The sequence below is a fragment of the Belonocnema kinseyi genome, chromosome 8 (assembly GCF_010883055.1).
Source record: "Belonocnema kinseyi isolate 2016_QV_RU_SX_M_011 chromosome 8, B_treatae_v1, whole genome shotgun sequence".
NCBI lineage: Eukaryota > Metazoa > Arthropoda > Insecta > Hymenoptera > Cynipidae > Belonocnema > Belonocnema kinseyi.
Genome location: NC_046664.1, coordinates 131824617 through 131839168, shown reverse-complemented (window position 1 = coordinate 131839168; position 14552 = coordinate 131824617). Strand labels below are relative to the sequence as shown.

The window sequence follows — 14552 nt, the reverse complement described above, 5'->3', positions numbered from 1 at the left end:
TGACGGGTGTCGAACCACCTAATCTAAGTTTAACGCGTTTAATCGCTAACGTCCAGACCTCACGGCTAACTTAACAGTTAGAATATCGATAAAAAAATATCGATTCGCGCGCCATCTGTTGGTCATTATAAGGACTTATTGAACTACCCTCGTATATACGTTTCGTGAGAAAGAATTCCTAATATTCGAAATCCCACGGTAAATGAATGCATTGATAATAGGAAAAGTTAACTATTATTTAAAATGTTGTGAATCATAACCTTTCGGCTCGATCGGAAAATGGCGGAAACAATCGAGGAGCATTCTTACACAAAACCATATGAAAAATAAATAAACGCAGGTCAACAAAGAAATGTGTCGGCATATGTGTAACATATGTGTCGCACCTCATGCATGTCGCACGCGTGCCGATGAAGTGCATCCCTTCCATTTTTTTATTCTGTTTTGTGGAGTCCAAATTTGAACTTTAGACTTTTTAAGTAAACTTCAAATGTAAACTTCAAATATTCTAATTTTACCTTCAATGCCAGTGAACGAAATACCAACAGAAAGAAGTATTTAGAAAATTATACGTATTTCTTATCTTTAATATTAAACATCTTTTCAATTCATTTTGGGTTTCTAAACCTCAAAATTCAATTATCGACATCCCAGAATGAATTTGGAAAAGGACCCTGCAGCAAATGTACATGAAATGGGTTTCGGTCGATTTTGATTAAACTTCGTAAAATTGTAGTTCTCAATGTCTCGATCAAAAGTGTTATGAGACACAAAGTCCTAAAATGGACAGTTTTCGAGTTATAGAGGGTTAAACATCCAACCCTTTTAAAAAACATTACCAAATATCTCGAAAACTGCAACTCTGCGAAAAGAATGGTCCCTGTGAAAGTTATTAGGCTCTAACGGTGAAATGCAAAGAAAGTCATGGCCTTAAAACACAAGTCATTTTTCAAGGTCATTCAATGTGAACTTGTCATTTATTGCTAATATTCAACCAATAAAGACAAGATATGAAAAGGAAATCAATATAGAACCCATAAAGGCAAGAAATTAGAATGACTTAGTCAATAGCCAGCCAATGAAGGCAAGTCATGAGTGCGATTTAGTGATTATCTAGCCAATGAAAGCAAGATTTGTCCAGGATGTTGTCAATATCTAGCCAATGAAGGCATGAAATGAACTTCATTTAGACAATAACCAGCCAATTAAGGCGAGACGTGAGCGAGATATAGTCATTATCTAGCCAATGAAGGCAAGACATGAGTGAGATTTAGTCATTATCTAGCCAATGGAGGCAAGATTTGTCCAGGATGTTGTCAATATCTAGCCAATGAAGGCATGAAATGAGCTTAATTTAGACAATATCCGGCCAATGAAGGCATGAAATGAGCTTTATTTAGACAATATCCGGCCAATAAAGGCAAGACATAAGCAAGATTTAGTCATTGCCTAGCCAATGAAGGCAAGAGATGACCAGGATGTCGTCGATCTAGCCAACGAAGGAAACTTCTGGTAACTGAATATCTTTTCCTGGTAATCGATTTCCTGCGTCATTTATGGTCTCAATCAGCCTTTGTGATGGAAAGCGAATTCGTTCTTAATGCCGAGCATACCCCAAGAACCATAATACACTGCTTATATGTGCACAAGTTCCAAGCGTTCTAGCACCTGACTGGTATGTACAATAATATCCTCCTATAGGATTAAGTTCTTTATCGTCAGCCATACCATCATGTCATCATCACTATTCGGTCTATTATTAATCCAGAGTTGATGCTTAGACGCGTTTCGAAATCGAGTAAAAACTCTGAATTTTATCAATCCTGGCTGTGGTATTCGATTATCCCCTTGTAGCATTTCAATGTGGAATTCTTTATCATTGTCTCTTTGCAGTTTGTCTTGTATGTAAGAAGGTGCAAGTTTAAATTGATAAACCCTGACTGTGAGTTCTTTTAAGAATTCAAGTGCCAGGAATGGGGAATTCAATAATTGGCCCACATCTAATTGAACGTTTTTCTGCCTCAAACAGCGCTTGCACGACATTCGGTTCCTTAGATTTTTCAAGTAATTCATTAGCCATTTCGGCATTAGCTCCTTCCATGAAAATTAATGGATGGTATCTGTTAATTATAGCTCGGGCTATCCGACAAAAATCGCCTAGGTTCGGAACGTGTTGTATCTGTACTACTTGCTGAAAGAATTTGAAAATTGATTTGATGTGTCCGTTCCTAGCTTCAACGATCCATCTAGACTTTGTCACTAGACGCGATTTGTTAGCATCTTTTGTTATAAGTTGATGCTAATGTCGTGAAAGAAGAGCTGGCATTTTCCAGATAATAACCAAACGCGCTAAAATATTAGTTGCATCTCGGTATCCCCTATCAACAATGACAATATCGTCTTCTTGGAACCACCTTCGAATTCTGTCAGCCTCTATTGCGAATTCATGTTGTAATATAGCAGCATCATTATTACGGCTGTAACATGCCTACCAATATAATCTTCTCTCACAATTGCGTCGAATCCGGTGTTGTTAAGTACGAAACGTTGCATGAAGGATTGTCTGACCGTGGCGATGGCTCCACTAAGTGACTGTCTACTAGGGTATTGGAACATGACCTTGAGAAAAGCATCCGATAGACCTTGACGCAGTTTACATAGAAACATCAGCAAATCTCTCTTTTCCACATAATTGTAACCACCTTCACGGGGAACTCTAGCACAAAAATTTGACAATTCTCCAAACTGTTCTTTGGTTACAGGACAAAGACATTAAAATTCAGAGAAAATAAAACAGAATAACAAAATCACATGTAGCAATCTGCCTCGTAGTATCGTAAATGTGTACGCAGAAAGCAATCGCCAATTAGAAGAAATAAAAGAACAGCCAAAACAAGTGAACCACACTGGCCCGCTGTAACGGCAATATGTACTCAGAAACAAATCGCCCGTTCTTTATGAACACAAAATGACTCGCAAAAAAATGATAGCAGAGCTCTGAAGTTATTGTTCTTATGATTATAAAAGTACTAATGGGGCTTATCATACATGCGTGCTGCGCGCGCTAATACCCATTTTATATTATATTGTCCTTTGTTTTCTTTTTCAAGGGGGAGAGGGATCAAGAAGGGCGTAAGTTACGTGAGAGTCAAGAAGGACGTATCCTGAAAACATCCTTCTCATGATTTTTCTTCATTGGCTGGCTATTGACTAAGTCATTCTCATTTCTTCCTTTTATGGGTTCTATATGGATTTCCTCTTTATATCTTGTCCTCATTGGCTGAATATTAGCAATAAATGAAAAGGTCACATTGAATGACCTTGAAAAATGACCTGTATCTTAAGGCCATGACTTTCTTTGCATTTCCCCATTAGAGCCCAATAACTTTCATAGGGAACATTTTTTTCGCAGAGCTGCAGTTTTCGAGATGATTGGTAATGTTTCTTAAAAGGGTTGGATGTTTAACCCTCTATAACTCGAAAACTGTCCATTTTCGGACTTTGTGCCCCATAACACTTTTGATCGAAACATTGAGAACTAGAATTTTACGAAGGTTAATCAAAATCGACCAAAAGCCATTTCATGTACATTTGCTGCGGGGTCCTTTGTGAACTGGTGAAATGAACATGACCACAATATCGAAGGTATTCCTTTTCACCAAAAATTTCGTCCTTTCGTTTAAAAACACTTATAATTGTACAAAATGATGTTTCTTATTGTCTAAAACAACTGAAGTGCATAATATTTTTAAAAATAAACTTTGCAAATAACTTTAACAGACTTTAACAGACAAATAACTTTAACAGATATTATAAAGTTCGATGCTATTTTCTACTGTAAAAGCATAACTCTTACATCACAACTTGACCCTTAACAGGTCCGTACGACTATGTCTAAGAGAAATGGCCGAAGAGTGAACTTAGACGGGGCACAGATGGTAGAAACTTAGCTACAAAAGTGATGGTAGGTGGCGCAAATAGGTTTGTTGATGAGGGGCGTACAGACGCAAGAGGATCGCGCTGTCATCTGTCTCTCATAATAGTAAGGTTATGTTATGATATTTGTAAACAATTCTTTTTTATTTTTATAAATATTAACGAAATGTCAGCAATTGATCGCAACGAATGTAATGTACACGCTTGTAAGAGAGGACGAGCGCCTGGTCAATAATCTGTGAGTCACCTGTTTCACAGAGGAAAAAGTCGGGGAAGTTCGTGGGTTGAACTTTGTAAAAATGAAGAGTGGTCCCAACTCAGTTTTTAAGAGATTATTTCTTCTAATCAATTTATTTTCACGGACCATTTTGCGAAAAATTGCTTTTACTCTACTTAGCACGGACAAAGTTGGTTACTTGAAGGTTCTAAACATTCTAGTGCGGTAAGTTTTTCGGTTATAATTCCCGGGCTTTCCCAAGCTACAAACCATTTTCACGGCCAATGAAATAAAAAAATTTAAACTCCAAAGCTAAAACATTTGCCATTCCAAGTAATAAACACTGAGCTGCAAATCATTTTAAGCCATTTTAAAGTAGAAATATTTCAAATTAAGCGATTACATTTTTGTTATATACTAATCAATTCTTAAATTAAAAGTTAAATTATTTTTAATTTAAATGGTATAAAAATTCTTAAAAAGCTTTGAAATTTAATTTCAGATTCATAAAACATAAAGATGTTGTTTTAAATTTATTCAAATTGTTAAAAACTTTTAAAATGTTGTCAGATCATCTACATATCTTTTTAAATTATTCGAATTATTTCTAACTTTTGTTTAATCCGTTCTTAAAATATTTCAGATTTACTTTGATAAATTTCGAGATCTTTTGAATCTTTTGAATCTCTTGAAATATTCTCTAAAAATTAATTTTTCAAAATAAAAAGTTACTTTAAATATTCCTAGGAATCTGAAGAAAATGTTTTTTATACTTTGGAAGCCTTTCGCAATTCTTAAAAATCTTCTACATTTGTTGTAAAATTTTATAAATCTAAATATCTAAAAACGTATATTTTGTTTTAAATTAGGCTGTGGGCTATTAACACTGAAATTTCGATACGAATAGCCAGATTTTGTCGGTATACGTAAAAATTTGTTAAATGATTTGAATTTATATAAAATTTTTAATTCATTTTGAATATTTTCAGATCTTCTAAATACCTCTTCAACTTACTCGATTTTTTTCTTGGAGTTATAAGCTATCAATATATATTATACATGAAAATTCCATAATTTTGCTTGTAATTTTGCAGATCCTACGAAGGAGAATCATATGATAGCGTTACAAGGAGAAGGTGGGCATGGTGATGGTACGGGCTGGGTTAAGGGAGCTACAGAAAATATGTTGGTGAATGGCGTCAATCAACCAAATCAGGAGATGGATGAGAATTCCAGAAAAAGGAACGTGCTGATTTTGAAGAAAAGAACCCTGAACCAAAAAGACCGAAAGCCACGAAATATCACAGCTTTCGTGTTTGGTATAACAATCGTTCAGTCTTTCGCATTTTTGAAATAAGGAACCCTTTAGAAAAAAGATTCTATTCTAAATTGCAGGAAGTAAAAGAGGAAAACTCGGCAAAAAGGAAAAAGATCACCAGGTATGTAAATTGGATGAGAAAGTGTCCTTTTCTTAAAAGAAAACTTTCCAGAAATGTGAAATTTTGAGCTTGGTGGAGATTTAGTGCTTTTTCGGAAGATTGTATATGTATTATATGTTACACATGGGAAGTCAAATTTTCAAATATTTTAGATGTACTTTGACTATGAATACTTTCGATTTATGATTATTTATACAAGTAAAATATTACTTATTATTATGTACTTTAATATTATTTGTATAAGCTTGCAAACTTGTACGGAGGTTCAATATAATACAATGTGTTCATATTCTCTTGATAGAAAGTAATTTTAATAGCAAAAATATTGGCAATAGAAAGCAGTTTCGCTATAAAATAGTTTTGCTAGAAACTTAGTCTACGATATAATTACAACTTGAATAATAGATAGATAAACGTTTATTTTTCGGCCTGCTAGCCTTATAGAATTGACTTGCTTACACTTCTATTTTTTTGTTACAAAATTTGTTTCAAACTATTTCTTACAAAGCACCATCCATCCACACCTTATAGCTAATCCGCTCGTTTCTATAGCCTAACCTTCCCCGCTGCGCCTCGCCTCGCACGTATTTCGCTCTTTTATCGCTATGCCCCGCATTACCAGCCTCTGTCTCCGCGGCTAACACCTAATACTTAACTACTATTTACAATATTTACATTTTTCTTACATCTACTTCCTCTCCTATTTACAATCTTTCCTTCTCCATTCCTCTTCCTCCCTCCTTCTCTTTTTCTCCATCTTACCCAACACCCCCTTCACACATGCCACTGCCCTTTTGTCACCCCTTTCATGCAACAATACCTCCATGCTTATTCCCCTCCTTTCCACCTCTTCACGTTCCTCCAACCAATGCTCCAACTTTGCGTCCCCCTTCCCGCACAATTCACACATTGTCTTCTCTGTAGAAAGCCAGAACCTATTATAACCTTCCATGCTACCGGATCTCATTCTCGCTATAAGTCTCTGACTACCTTGCTCTCCTTTTTCACAAAAATATTGCGCTCTCTCCCTTGGCATAATCCACACATAGTTCCCGTTAAACCTTGACTCTCTTATCCTCTCCTCTCCTTCTGCCTTCTCTTTCTTCATGCTATTCTTTTGAACCAACTCATATACCTTCCTTTCTTCCTCGTGCCTCCTGCTAACTTCATCCATCTGCAATCCATTCGTTCTAAAATACCTTTCCTTTTCCACCTCCATCTTTGCACCACTACGTCTGTTCTCCTTCTCCCACCAACACTCCCCAACCAAATTACTTCCACCGTCTTCCAAAAATTTCTCCTCATATTTACGCGCTCGACTCCCTGTTATAATCCTTAAACACGTTCTTCCTGTCTCCCTCCTAACAATATAGTTCGGCGTATTCCTTGCCAACTCCAGTGTCCACTTTACATACCCCTCCTGTATCCTATTTACCTCCTCACTTACCTTCCAACCCCCCACCTCCACACCGTAAAATAAGACACTCATCACTAGTGAATCAAACAATTTCATTCCCTTTACAAAATCATCTGCGAACAACCTCTCCCCCAGCCCCACACCTGCCTCATTACCACATTTACCCTCCTCGCCCTCTCTTTTATATGACCATACACTCCCTTATTCCATCGAAACAGGAAACCCAAGTACACAAACTTTTTCCCCTGCTGTACCGCTTTTCTTTTCCACTTCCACTCCCCTCCCCTATCTCTCCCACCTCCCTTGCTGAATAACCTTCGACTTGTCCGCATTTAACTCTAGCCTATTTTTGTCCAAGTATCTTCTCAACCACTTCATCATCTCCTTTAAAGCCTCTTCGCTCTTTGCCAGCATCACTATGTCATCTGTATATGCTAGTGACCATATTCTGACTCCTCCTGCCCTCACTCCTCCTACCACTCCGGCCGCTAGCTTACTTTCCATATCCGCCATCAAAATTACAAAAAGCGTTGGTCTAAGTGGGCACCCTTGCCTCAACCCCCTATTTATCCAGAATCCCTCAGAGATTCCCTCCTTATCTTTCACCCTATATTTTATTTCCTCATATACCTCCCTTATCCTCTCGATCAGGCCCTTCTTCACCCCCTCTCTTCCATTGCCTCCCACAACCTCCCTCTATCTACCGAAGGGAACGGGCTCTTTAGATCTTCAAAACACGCGTACACTTTGGCACCCTTTTTGGTTAGTTCTCTATCCACCATGTGTTGCAAGACGTAAATATTCCTTTCCCCTCAACATCCTTGCGCAGCCTATCTGCTCACACCATCGCGTATATTTGTACGCAGTATTCATGAGCGTAATTCCTCTATAATTTTCCTGCTTCTCCCTATAACCTTTCTTATACAGTATAGTATACGATCAATCCCTCCCTCCACCCTCTTGGGAATCCATCCCCCTTCATACTTTTTTCACTAACCCCTTCAGCCTCTGCCTTAACTCTTGTGTGTCAAACAGCGACGTTTCGTTCTCTACCCCGTCTATCCCTGCTGGCTTAGATTTTTTCAATTTTCCTATCTGCTTCTCTATCTCCTCGCCGTTCAGCTCCTCTCCATCTACCTCCCTCGTTCTTCTAATCCCCTCATTTCTCTTTCGTGTATTTGACCCCTGAAATGAATCCTTAAAAATTTTCCTCCATTCGTCGCTCCCTATCTTCTCACTTATGCCCACCCTACGTTTCCCAAACCTATTAATTATCTTCCACACGTCCCCTTCTGTTTTAAAACTTCTCAACTTCTCTTCCAGCTCTTTTTCTTTTTCCCGCTTTTTCTTCTTACGAATCGCCCTAAACTCCTTCCTCATTTCTACGTACTCCTCCCTTTTCGCGGTTCCTTTCTTCCACATTCTGTACTTTTTTTTTTTCTCTTCATCATTTTACATTCATTATCACACCACGGCTTCACCATTCCTTTCTTCTTCTTCTTAAATACCTTATTTTGCACACAACCTTTCACTTTCTCTTGTAGATCCTCCGATATCTCGCCCACCGACTCCCCCTCAAAGCTTACGTTGCTTAACCGCTCCTGATGCTTCTCTATCGCCTCTCTCGTCCATGACACCCTCTCCCCTAACGACCTTTCTTCCCCACCCTGCCTTTCGCCAGCCTCCCCCTGTATCCACAAACATAATGGCTGATGGTCTGATTCCAACCTCTCTTCCACTACGAATTTCTCTATCTCCTCCCACCCTTGCATATCCATAATCACATAATCTATCGCCGATACACTCCCACTTCGTCCCTTTTACCATACCATTCGCCACCGCCCACCCTCTATCCTCCATTCAATCTTTTAGAATATCCCCCTCTTTATTTATTATCTTATCCTTCGATTTTCTTTCAAAGCTCTCCCCTTCCCGCTACGGGCCCCCTTCCCGCCCAATTCTCGCACTAAAGTCTCCCCCCATTACCACCATACCCTCATCTCTCTCTCCTAGTATATTTTATACCCTTTATTTAATCCGTTCCATTCCATCCGTATTGTACACACTTACAAAATCATACATCGACCCTATCTTTACAACCCTCATTTGCACGCCCTCCCCCTCTCCCTCTCCATGAACTTTTTCTCTAATCTATCCCTAACCCCTGTTATAATTCCCCCACTAGCCCTTCCTTTCCTTTTTACTTTGACCGCCTCCTGTAGCCTCCACCTATACTCCCTTGGCAACTTTCGCTCTACTCTATCCCATTCCTTTCTCTCTACCCACGTCTCTAACAGTCTAATCACATCAAATTCCTGAATATACGTCCAGAAATCCTCATCTTTCTTCTTTACGCCTGCTACGTTCCAGTGCAACACCTTTAACACTCCTCCCCCCTGCTTTACTTCCACCTCCCTACTTCCCCCGAAATAAATTCCCCTGCACTTCCTTTAATACCTCCTTCTCCTCGTCCCATACCCACATTTTCTTGTCTATTTTTATTTTCCGATACCCTACCTTCGCCGCTCTCCCTTCCCTCCTCTCCTTCCTAGCCCTGTTATTTAGCATTCTCTGAACATCCCTTTCCTTCCTCGTCAAATCTCGATCGATAGAAATCTTACTGTCCTTTATCCTATTTTTGTTACGCATTACCCCCAATTTTTCTTCCCAGCTCTCCAATTTCACCACCGCCACTTCATTCTCTTTTCTCCCCTCCATCTTAACTTTCCCTTTCTTGCCTTTAACCCACCCCATGCTCTGTAGCAGCGCTTCCACCCCCTCCCTTTCTTCCCCGCTCTTTAGCTTCAATCCTCTTATCACTATATTATTTCTCCTATCTGCCTTCTCTCTTCTCTCCATACTCAACTCAAATGCCGTAATTCTTTCTCTATCCGCTCTCTCCTCGTTTTCATTCCTATGCTCTCCTACTTTCTCTTCTATCATGATCTCCACTTTCTCCTAAATACCTTGCTTCTGGCCCTCTCCCATGTCAACTGCTTCCATTCCCAACCTGCCCTCCACCTTCTCCAGCCTTTTTCCCGCCCCTTCCTTCCACACCATAATATCTTCTTCCATCTCCTTTATTTTATCCTCTTTTTCCTTCCTTACCGACACCAACTCCCTCTGAAATCCTTCTACTTTCCCCCTCAGCTCTCTCACTTCCTTTTCCCATCTCTAATCTTTTACCCTCAGGTCCTCCCTCATACTTTCCATCTGTTCCATAGCCCCCCGTACGACCTCCCTCAACCCTCTAATCTCGCCTATCAGCACCCCGATAGACTCCTTCTCCATCTGCACCTTTATTTTTAAGGAGGGGGGGGGGCGGTGACCTACGTATTCGTACGCTTTTTTTAAAGGGACTCTCTAGCGCGCTTTTCTCCGGACTCTCTTTGCTTTCCCTTTTCCTCTTCAAGAGATCCTCCCTCTGACTTGCACCGGACGCTCTCTTCCTTGCCTAATCTCTTCTTTCGCTACGATTCTTTTCCCTCCCTGACACGCCACTTGACACCGGGCCACACAAAACTAGCCGTCGTGTCCTTCTGGATATTTCCTCCCCGTCTACTTCACTACCAGCACTGCTAGTACTCTCGCTGCCCACCTCCCGCTCGTCCGTCGGTAACTGTAACCTATCCATACACAAAAGTACGCACTGCCGCCAACAGATGTCTCTTAAGGCTGCTGTCGCTAACCGCCCTAAGATTTCAGTTTCTTTGTCCTATTTCACCCCTCACATCCCCTTCAGACACCCTTTTTTCAGACCTTACATCCCATAGCACTACAAAAACCACCCTTGTCCGACAAGCAGGCCCAAAATCCTGAACACAAAACTACCCCGCTAACTTGCAAACCTAACCTCACTTTCCCTATTTAGCTAAATCCCCCCCTCCAACTACAGTGTAAATTAATTCTTATCTTCCCTCACAGCCGTACTCACCTCCTGGACTTCCACCCTCACACTCCACTCACACCTTCGACACAACCTTTGTAAAAACTTCTCACTGTCAGTCACTGCACACTTTCTCACTACCACCACCAACATGCAAGTCCAGCTTGAATAATAAATATGAAATATAAAAGAATTCATGACTGGTCTCTATTTTATGGACCCAATTAGCTTTTTCTGTATTTAATATTAATTTTCGATTTTGTTAGACTGAGAAAAAGAGGTTTGAAGAGTGTCGGCGAGTGTAGGCATAGTAAGAAGTATCTCCGATTCCCCACATATCCGAAGATACACATCAGAAGAAAAAATTATAGCTTTGTCGATCTTTAAACAATCCCCGAAATGCTACAAAATTTATGAGGAAATTTTTCCCTCTGCCCAGTCTAACAGTATTACGGAAAATGTTGCAAAACATCCCAATGGACGCAGGAGTCACCGAAGAAACCAAACGACGATTGGCAGAAGCCATACAAGGTTGCAAAACGGAGAAAGAAAAATTTACGTTTGTCATATGGATCTGTCCGGGTTGTGGATTATTTTATGATAAGGCCACTGACAAAGTAGTCGGTTTCGAGGAGTGGGGAAATGTGAGGACCGAGAAATATGTGGATCACGCTCTAGTCTTTAGGATGCGCATGATCGGGTCTGGAGACAAGTTTCCTCTCACTTTTAATTTTTGTAGTAGGCAGACTACCACATCTCAATTAATAACTGGCATGAAGGATGTCGTACGTGCAATCAAGGAAGCTGGTTTTACAGTTGTGGCGACAGTTTGTGATTGTGGTTCCAGTAACCAGGCGGCTATAAAAACCCTTTTCCAGGATGCAATAAGACTAAAAGGAGAGGATTATGTCTACAGAAGTAAGTTTTAATTCCATGAACTACAGTCCAAAATTTATTCTAATGTTTATGTCCCGGTAATAAGCGTTGAAAAGAACAAAATTAAGATTTTTATATTTTAGCGTCAAAGTGAAGATTATTCTATTCCGTTGAAGAACGTGTTGTCAATATATTTGATTCCTTCTAATTGTACTAATTAGATTGAGAAACATAGCGTTTGCGATTTTTATTTTCCCGTTGGAGAAATTTTTAGAATTTTTAGAATTTTTAGAATTTTTTTCGTCATTTCGGCAAAAGCTAAATATGATTGCTCCCGTAAATCAAAATAGCACACCTTCTTCATGCTCGCCAAGAAATAAAACATGATTTTTCCAAAAATAATTTCCTCATAATAAGTACTCGTTTACATTGAATCTAATACTTTTAATAAACAGTTAAAAGTGTGTACAAAAATGCACAAAAAATTTAAGGAAAAATGAAGGAATTTGAGCAAGAGTTATTCATAGTCAACTCAGAATTATCCCCTGAAATAGTTTTAAATATTGTAGGATATTAATATTTATTGTATTACATAATATTGTACTACATGATGTAGTATATTGCAGAAGTTCAATAATTTTATCAAAAAATAAGAAAATTTGAAAGAAATTACTTGATTGACACTGAGACAGAAAGGGTTATAAATAATTTTCCGTATACACATTTTTGACTAAGAATCTATACTCTTGTAAAAAAACATATTTCTTAGTAATGCTGCCTCCAATAAAAAAAGTCAGAAGGTCTGACTTTTATGACGATTCGTGAATTTTTTATCACTACTCCAGGGTGGCCGTTTCAATCGACGAAATAAATTCCTAGTCATTTTCCGGTTCGCAAACATTTTTCACGGTCAATGAAATTAAAAAAGGAATACTAAATCTAGAATATTTTCCACTTGAGGTAATAAAAACTGAATACAACTGAGTTGTATTCAAATGCTCAATAATTGACGCTTATAAAATTGAAGGTACTAACATTTTTCAATATAAAAAAATATAAATAAATGTTATCATTTTCAGTGCTCTAAATTAAAAAATCAATCAATGAACTTTAAAGTTTACATCAAATATTAAAAAATTGAAACCCTTTAATTTTTAACGTTAAAATAAAAAAATTCTTAAATTCAGAACTTATTTAAAATCGTTTTGTCAAATCGTTTTTGTTCACTTTTTATTAATGAAAGTACAGATAAATTTTTTAAAACTTTTATTTATTTACTAAATAAAAAATTGTGTTATCTGAAATTTTCAACTTTATAGGCTTTTATTTTTGTTTGTACAAGTCTTTAAGAAAGCATTTAAAATTGGTAAAATCGAACTTGAATAGATTTTTCCTCTACAAATTTGTAAAATTCCCGATAAAACCAAAAAATTCACTGTCATTTCCCGGTTTTTACTGGTCTCAAAAAACTCCTGGTCATTTCCCGGTTCAGCGGCTACCCTGCTACTCACATTGATTCGGGCTCATGGGTTGTGTACATTGATTGATTGAATGTGTTGAATTAAATTTTTAATTTAAGATAAATTAAGTAATTAATGCGAACTCAAGGACATATTAAACAGAAAATATGTCCAAATTATTACACACATTTTGTCTGTATTTCCTGTGTTTCTATTTGTAAAAAATGCAAAAAGTAATCAATTTAAAATTGCAAAATATGCATGAGGTGTCTTTTACAAGACTAGCTTTTTAAAAATGTGATTGAAATTTTAAATCGACAATAAATTGAAGAATGAATGACAGATTCTTGAAAAAAACACACACAAAATACGAAAAAAATATTTGTACTCATTTTTACATACTTTCTGATTAATATATGCTGAATTTTGAATTAATTATTAAGTTTATCTTTAACTAAAATTGTCCTTCAGACATTCAAAGCATCAATGTATACATAAATGCGCACTAATGCATGCTCATATTGCCTTAGTTGCTAAAATGGTGGTAGGTGGCGCTGAATTCCGCCATTTCTTCAACACACAGTCGTACAGGCCTGACTCTCACATAAACTGCCTGACGGCAAAGTCGGCAACGATGTCCGGTGAACCGTGAAGTTTGACATTGGCGAATGTACAATGCGCAGGTAAAAATATCTTTTGAAATAAAATAAATACATAATTGATAAGAAATAAAATATTAATTTGATTTAACTGTATTGAATTTGCTCAATACGAAATATTATTGATACATTGTTTATATGTATTCATATAAATGATCATCTTTTTTCACGCAAGCACTTACCCATCATTTATTCTCGGAATGTGCTTGCCATTTGCGTGCGACATGGGTCGCATCGTGCAAGTCGCATGCGCGCTTGAAGCGTGCGTCGCAGGATTATTATCTGGGACTTTGTCGTCTTCTTCTTTTAAATATTCGTACGCTAATATCAAACTTCCTAGTGGGCACAAAAATTAAGGATCTCCTAGAGACGATTTTCGACATCCCCAAGACGTCTTTTATAACATGTCTTTTGGTCATCCTACGAATACTCTTAAACGTCTAATGTCAGTACGAAAGATGTCCCGAGGACGTCCATGTCTTTAAGACGGCTTTAGGTCATCTTTAGAACATTGGACGTCCTAGGTACGTTAATTGGCCTGGCATAGGGCCTCCTAGGAACGTCCCAAGGACATTCTTGGGATTTTCATAGTTTTGTGCCCACTGGGCTATTTTGAAGTTACATACACTTACTATAGAAAAAGCGTTATTTGTGTGTATGTA

The 14552-nt window shown here is 38.0% G+C and overlaps 2 protein-coding genes across 4 annotated transcripts in view; one reads left to right on the top strand and one right to left on the bottom strand.

The window, feature by feature from the left end:
* The window catches only part of LOC117178127, a 406121-nt gene that overhangs the window by 98577 nt on the left and 292992 nt on the right, over positions 1 to 14552 (top strand). For 2 of the 3 annotated variants that reach the window (XR_004467801.1, XM_033369384.1), the window contains exons 2-4: positions 5248 to 5472; positions 5549 to 5592; positions 11162 to 11813. Coding sequence is in view for 1 of the 3 variants with exons in the window: in XM_033369384.1 (XP_033225275.1) it covers positions 11309 to 11813 (505 nt within the window). In the remaining 2 variants the exon portion in view is untranslated. Of the gene's footprint in view, positions 1 to 5247; positions 5473 to 5548; positions 5593 to 11153; positions 11814 to 14552 lie in introns of those variants that run through there. The other variant, XR_004467802.1, reaches the window with a different exon arrangement.
* Positions 1 to 14552, bottom strand: part of LOC117178128 — a 311787-nt gene that overhangs the window by 66773 nt on the left and 230462 nt on the right. The window lies entirely within an intron of this gene.